Source organism: Zea mays, chromosome 1, assembly GCF_902167145.1.
Source record: "Zea mays cultivar B73 chromosome 1, Zm-B73-REFERENCE-NAM-5.0, whole genome shotgun sequence".
NCBI classification, from domain to species: domain Eukaryota; kingdom Viridiplantae; phylum Streptophyta; class Magnoliopsida; order Poales; family Poaceae; genus Zea; species Zea mays.
The window spans coordinates 304,454,236-304,461,626 of record NC_050096.1 but is presented as its reverse complement, the minus strand read 5'-3'; the positions used below and the strand labels follow the sequence as shown (position 1 = coordinate 304,461,626).

The window sequence follows — 7,391 nt, the reverse complement described above, 5'->3', positions numbered from 1 at the left end:
TTGTCGCCAACCTTGGACGAAGACGGCGGACGACGAAGCCGTTTGGCGATGGCGACTCTCCTCCGAGGAGCTGGGGGGACCTCGCTTCCAACTTCGATTACGGTGGGTCGCTCCTCCTCGCTTGCAAGAGCCGACACCGCTCCGCCGCCAGACCCGCCCGTGCAAGCCCTCTTCTCTCCCCGCTTCCTCGATGCCAGTGGCGAAGCACGCCGGATCGAGGGCTCCGCCCCGGGAGACGCAGTCGCCAGCGCGCGGAGGGAGGAGGCGGAAGTTTCAGCGCGGCGGGTGCTCGATCCGTCGCACGGATAGCGCACGGTGGGGAACCTCCACATTTACGGTGTATGCCTGATGCGCTATAGTTTAGGGGACGCTTTAGAGGACCTTGTTGGAGCCGTAGGGAACCTGACGGACCCCTATATTTAGCGGACATGAGCATTTAGCGGCTCTTGTTGGAGCTAGCCTTAGTTCGTCTAACCATAGATAAGTTGTGGGAGAGTTAGTCAAGAACCAATGAGAACCTAAAATACATTGTTGATTTCAGATTCGGACGCTGAACATAGTATGTGCGTTCTCATCTATTTACTTTTTTTTTTACAGAATGATGTAAACATATAGACACATAAGATAATTATAAAGAGTATTTTTTGTTTGTTATAAAAAGTACAGAATTATTATTATATATATAAAACAATATATAGATACATTATAATGTTATCCCACGCTAGTAAAGGACCCCCGCTAGTAAATCGAGCTCGGAGGCGAATCTCTCGCTAACTGTCATCAATGGCGGCCGAGCCCAAGATCCTAGAGCTCTCCAACGGCAAGATCACCGCGAGGATCTCCAACTGGGGCGCCACCATCACCTCCCTCCTCGTCCCCGACGCCCAGGGTCCGCATCGCTCGCTTTTCTCTTTGTTTCGCCTCCTCTGGGTTACTTCTTGGCTTCTTCGGTTCCCCGGTAACCCATCCTGTTGGCTAAAATCGGCACAGGGAGTGTCGCTGATGTGGTGCTCGGATTCGATGGCTTGGATCCGTACGTGGTGAGAGACCCCCCTCGAATAATCCTCTCCAATATCTGTTCTTAATCTTGGGTTTGCTCGTCAGGTGTTGTGCCCTTTGACTTTTGACTGTTGATCGAGTGAGTTGAACATCTGTAAGGCACCAAATCATCAGTTATTAATCAGTGGGGCAAGCTCAGTCATTGATAGGACATTTGGTCTATCATTATCTTTATAAGGATGACAAAAGATTAGATTGTCCTCCCTCCCTCACTAAAGTCAAGCAGTTTGTGATCTGTATTACAATTACAGTCCTAGCAAGGACAATTGGAACGGCAAATTGGTGCCAAAAGTATTTTTCGGTACAGCTTCAGATGCAAATGACAAGGGGAAGACTCTTCCAATGGAAAATTGTTAGCTTTCTGGCGATATAAGTTAGTTGCCTATCCAAAGATGGACCTTTGAAACCGAGGGAATTTCCTCTAGAAAAAAAGATCTATGAGTGACTGTGTTTTAATTAGTTTTATGAGGGGGCTGTTTGGTTTGCTGCATTAGCCTATATTTAGGCTTATGTAGTGCAGCTTACACATATTTGGTTGCCCGCAGAGCTTCTTATGCAGGCGTACACAATGCTCAAAATAGGCCCAACGCAGCATTACTCAGTATGTCAGATTAGATCATACTACCTCCGTTTTTTATTATTTGACGCTGTGTAGTATAATTTTACACTAACAAACATCAACTAAAAAAAATTGGAGGGAGTATTATATAATGCATATCTGAATAAGCTGAAAGTGCACACAAAAATGGAGTCTCCTCACCTCCCACCTTTACTAGAACATAAGTTCTCTACTAGCACAATATGAGTTTTAATCTCAAATTTTGTAGAAATGTACATATATAGATGAAGTATGGGTGTGTAATGTTTCATTTTTGTTTTGGAACTCCTAAGTATGTTTTTCTAAGGGTTTTCACGATTCCACCAACGTGTAATTTCGAGTGAATATTTTCCTGTGCTGCATAATGTCTATTGCTAATTGAAGCAACCAATCACACCTTAAATAAATAAGTTGCAGATCTGTATGTATCTGTTCTTAGTTTTGGTGTTTGTTAACAACCTGAAAGGTAGGTTTGGTCTTTGTTGCAAAACCAACCTGATACGGAGTGCTTGGGTGTTTGTTACCACCCTTAAAGATGCTCCATCCAGAGGTTTCCGGACATAACTTGTTCAGTTCATGTCTATTGATTCAAAGCAGATCTACAGCTGTGTCTGTAAACCACATCCGAGTATCATTGCATAACCCAGAATCAAATAATGGTAATCATTTAGATATTCACTGAACGATATTTGTATGTTTTACTTTTCATGTATATTGTTTTGAACTTCTAATGGTCATTAAATGAAAAAATGTTGATAGTTCATTTCTTTTAATCTCTCTCTCTCTTCTTTGCAGAAAGGCATGTCACCTTATTTTGGCTGCATAGTTGGCCGTGTCGCGAATAGGATCAAGGATGGGAAGTTTACACTAAACGGACTTGAGTATTCATTACCTGTCAACAATGGACCTAACAGCCTTCATGGTATGGTTTCAGGCACAGTGTGTGTGTGTGACTGCTTTTAGATTAGTGACTGATTTTAATGCAACAGCATCGTATGTATGTAACAATTTCATTGACGGTCAGCAGAAAACTTTTGCACTCATATAATCAGCGCTCAATATTTTACGCATGTGCATTGCAAACTTGGTAATTCTAACATCCCATCATTTGTAAATGACTAGTCGAATGAATTCTATGGTAAATTGGTGTTTCTGGAGAAGAAGAATAAAACCACCTTCAAGTCATCAGTGCTCAGCATTAATGTCTGCATTGTGGTCTGTGTTTATGCCACATACCTGTGACTTCTCATCTTGTTGCTGAATTGTGAATGCCAGGTGGGTTGAAGGGATTTGATAAGGTCGTGTGGGATGTCGTGGAGCACAAAGATGGCGAATGCCCTTCAATAACTTTTCAGTATCACAGCAAGGACGGGGAAGAAGGTACACATTGCTAGCATTCTTGTTCTGATGTCTGCATCTTAAACAACTCACCCAATTCAGCATCCCCCAGGCTATCCAGGCGATGTAACCATTCGAGCAACATACTCTCTTCCTGAAGCTACTACTCTAAGGCTTGACATGGAAGCTACACCAGAGAACAAAGCAACTCCTATAAGCCTGGCGCAGCACACCTACTGGAACCTCGCAGGTCACGCCTGCGGCGACATCTTAAACCACTCGCTGCAGATCTGGGGCAAGCACATCACTCCGGTCGACGAGAACACAATTCCCACCGGCGAGATAATGCCCGTCGATGGCACCCCTTTTGACTTCACGACGGAGCGCAGGATTGGCGAGCGCATCGACGGTGTTCCTGGAGGGTATGATCATAACTACGTGCTGGACTGTGGCGACGAGAAGGACGGCCTGAAGCGTGCGGCCAGGCTGAAAGATCCGTCGAGCTTGCGGACCCTGGACCTGTGGACTGACGCACCCGGCATGCAGCTGTACACTGCCAACTACGTGGATGGCATCGGTGGCAAGGCGGGCGCTGTCTACGCGAAGCATGCTGGAGTGTGCTTGGAAACCCAGGGGTTCCCGAATGCCATCAACCAGCCTGAGTTTCCCTCTGTGGTTGTTCGGCCCGGTGAGAAGTATAAGCATACTATGCTGTTTGAGTTCTCGGGATGTTGAATAGTGACTGGACAGCATAAATTGATGTAAAACATGTTGAATGAATAAACAAGCAGAAGGATAAGCTGTGATAATAATGCACTAGTTTGCTTCAGATTATTGTAGAGGGGTAATCTTGTCCAGACCTAGCCATCCTTTTCTGTGACATTATTGCAATGACTGCGTGTTTATGCTCAACAACAAATACATAGTTCGCCAATTTGCAAAAGCTCTTAGGCCCCTAAATTTCATCATTTAAAAAATATATTCTATGTCTTTTATGTTACTCTCTAAAAGATTCCGTCATCTATATCTTCTCAATCTTCAGCAATATCCTCTAAATTTCATCCAATATATCAACAACGTTACCAGATTTGACATTCTATATTATTTCTTACCGCTCGTGAGCACGTGAACGCACATACACAGGAATCGGTACAATGTATAGTGGACCACCGTACTCTGTACACCCTCTATGTATAGCGGACACATGCCATCCTCTAAATTTTAGAGGACCTTTTAGAGTCTCTTGTCGGAGGTATAAACGATCTGACAAACCTCTATATTTAGAGGTAGGGGTGGGCGTTCGGGTTACCTGAATATTTCAGGTCGGGTAATTCGGGTTTTTAAAATTTCGGGTTTTGAGAATCGATACCCGAAATTACAACGAGTTTTGCAATACCCGAAAATTCGGGTACTCGGAATTTCGGATTCGGGTATTCCCGAATTACCCGAACTATTGTGTCGGCTTCATAAAAACACATACACCCTATTAAATTAGTATAAAAATATAGTTTGAATAATGATATACATGGACATATAAAACACAAGCAATATACAATCACAAGTTATGCACACTTACACATAATTATAGATGTACAGATTAATAATTAAGCATGACATGAGTACATGACACATGAAAGTTCGGGTCATTCGGGTATTTCGGGTACCCGATTGTAATACCCGAATTACCCGAAATAAATTCGGGTTTTGCAAGTTGCTACCCGAAATTCACGAACAAAATTCGGGTTTCGGGTATTTCGGGTTCGGGTTCGGGTATTCCGGGTTCGGGTTTCGGGTTACGGGTTTTTTGTCCAACCCTATTTAGAGGACGTGAGCTTTTACAGGTTCCTGCTGGAGCCAGTCTTATATAATACTCTCTTCGTCCCAAATTAGTGTCCGTTTTAACTCTTGATTTTTATGTCTATATATTCAAATGGATGGTGATAAATCTAGATATATATGCAAAACACATACTACATTATTAATTATGATATACATTTATTAAAAAAACTAAAACAAGTTTTAGTTTGGATCCGAGGGAGTAGTAAAATAGAGGTCATCGATAGCCATGGATAAAATAAATGTCATATATACAACTCTGCAACCAGGACATAAAAGTGAGACACAAATGAGAGAGAATTGTTTTGAAACAGAATATTTTTAAAGAAGACCTCCCATCTCCATGTGAATTTGCAACACCTTCAAGCAATTCAAAGTTCTCTTTCGAGTAGAGAGACGCTCAATTCGCATGCTTTTCAAGATTTGACATTACTATCACAGCGATATGATGGGTCACTGTGAAATATTGACATGTACCAATTATGTGTCAAATATTAAAATCTCTCAGCAATTCATGAATTGATCATTTTTTCATAAAAAAAAGACAAAACACCCAATTGCTATCCGTCCGTACCGTACCAGGCTGGATCGCTCGCTGGGCTCACTCGGCACCATGACGAGCGGTCCAATATCTCGATTGCCATACGGGCTTTACGATCCAATTCATCCATTCCATAGAAGGAAGGCCCACCTTAGGTTCAGTAGACCCACCTTGTCAACCGCGGGCCCCACGCCCCCGACGCGCGCGCGCTGATGTGCTGCAGCAGCAATAGGTAGAGATGGCAGTAGAAATCGATCCTCGATTTTTTTCCATTAGACCGTCTAGCAATTCACATATATCATCATTTAAAACATTATTTTCATTATTTTTATACTATTTGTAGATTAGAGTTAGAACATATGAATAAAGATAGATAAACAGAGCATGGGAAAGTTTTCTTCCCATGAAATATAAATAGGAAAAAATTGTTCCCTGACGGACAAACGGACGAGAATGGGAAATCATTCTCTATCCCTATTCACCGTGGGTTAGTTTAACTTGAATATGGCTATATTTTCATGTAATAATTAATAATAAAATAAATAATTACTTATCAAAAAAATCACATATTTTACAAATAAGTTTATAGTTTTTGTGTATAAATGATAATATTTTGGATTAATAACAAATGACGTATATACTAATTACAATTTAAACAGGACAGAGATCACCGTTAGGAAATCTCATGGGAACCGAGATAAGAGAGAAACGTCTCTTAGGGGTATTTGAATGTACTAGAACTATTAGCTAGTTGCCTAAAAATTGTTAGTAGAATTAGTTAGCTAACAAATAGTAATTACCCAATTATTAACTAATTTACTAAAAATAGCTAATAATTGAACTAGGGTGTTTGAATGTCTTAACTAATTTTAGTCACTAACTATTATCTCTAGTGCATTTAAACATCCTCTTATTCATGCGAATCTTTATGGAAAAAAATTATCGTGAGAACAAAGAAATGGAGCTATAATAAGGGGTGTTTGGTTTCTAGGGACTAATTTTTAGTCCTTACATTTGTTGGATCTTTTATGGGCTTGGCCCATTTATTGAATAAACTCTATGGTGTGTAATGGTGGAGAATACCAATAGTACCACATTGGAAGTCCAAGGGTCTTTTGCCTTGACTTATATGGTGGGATTTATTCCACTTAACTTGAGAAGTCAAGAAATGGACAAGGGCGTGCCACACGCGCGCGCGCCGCCGCCGCCGCCGCCGCCCGGGCGTGGCGTGGCGTGGCGTGGCGTGGCGAGGCAGGCAGGCGAGCGGGCGTGGTGTGGTTGTGTTAATTTTTAGCACTCACTAACCGCGTCAGCCGAGTGACCCTGTCTCTTCGTCAGCCAGCCGAGTGACCCTTCTCCTTCAGCTGCCGACTTATGGCGTGACTCGGCGAGAGCTGGCCGACTCATGACATAACTCGGCAGAGCTGGCCGACTCTTGGCGTGACTCGGCGACCTTTCTCCTTCAGCTTCCCTCTGCGAGAGGTTAAATAGAGGAGCACCCCTGTCACTCGGTACACGCGAGAAAACATTTTTTCAGAACACAGTCCAGCAGCCGAGTGAGGGTATTTCCATCTCGTGACTCTGCGCGCACAGAGAAGCGAGAGGGCAGGTGCCTCCGGAGCCCTTGCCGTTCGAGACCTTGCACGGGGGATCGGCAATTAGGTTTTTGGGGAGCGTCTTCGCGACTGCCCAACATCTGTCTTCATCGCTGGTTCTTGGCGTCTTCAACTCGATCGGATGACAAGAGAAGTTGGACAAGGATCAGGATCCTCGGAGCGCATGGGAGGGTATGATCAATTCAGTTCATTACAGTTTTATATTCTGCATATTATTTATGTCGTATGTAGCTTTGCTCTATCGTATTATAATATGTTATATCTGTTTGTCTTAATTTTACAGTCATTCTGTTTATATTGTTATCTGTTTATTTCCAGTTGTTCCGCAATAAACCATGAACCATGCTTATATACTTATTTTATTTATATGATTTACATGCTTCATATGCTTGCTGTTCTCATG

At 42.6% G+C, this 7,391-nt stretch overlaps 1 protein-coding gene across 3 annotated transcripts; it reads left to right on the top strand.

Annotated features, from left to right (window-relative positions):
* Positions 1-687: 687 nt before the first annotated feature.
* LOC100272618 (aldose 1-epimerase) lies at positions 688-3,908 on the top strand. 3 transcript variants are annotated; one of them, NM_001147081.1, is made up of 5 exons: positions 735-889; positions 991-1,040; positions 2,453-2,579; positions 2,933-3,037; positions 3,108-3,908. In NM_001147081.1, exons 1-5 carry the CDS (start codon positions 784-786, stop codon positions 3,728-3,730), a joined length of 1,011 nt encoding a protein of 336 aa, NP_001140553.1. In that variant the 5' UTR covers positions 735-783; the 3' UTR covers positions 3,731-3,908. The 3 variants fall into 3 exon arrangements, with proteins under 3 accessions (XP_008666819.1, NP_001140553.1, XP_008666812.1); XM_008668597.4 differs by lacking the exon at positions 991-1,040 and having other exon boundaries at positions 688-889; positions 3,108-3,852; XM_008668590.3 differs by lacking the exons at positions 735-889; positions 991-1,040 and adding an exon at positions 1,145-2,316 and having other exon boundaries at positions 3,108-3,834.
* Positions 3,909-7,391: the final 3,483 nt, after the last annotated feature.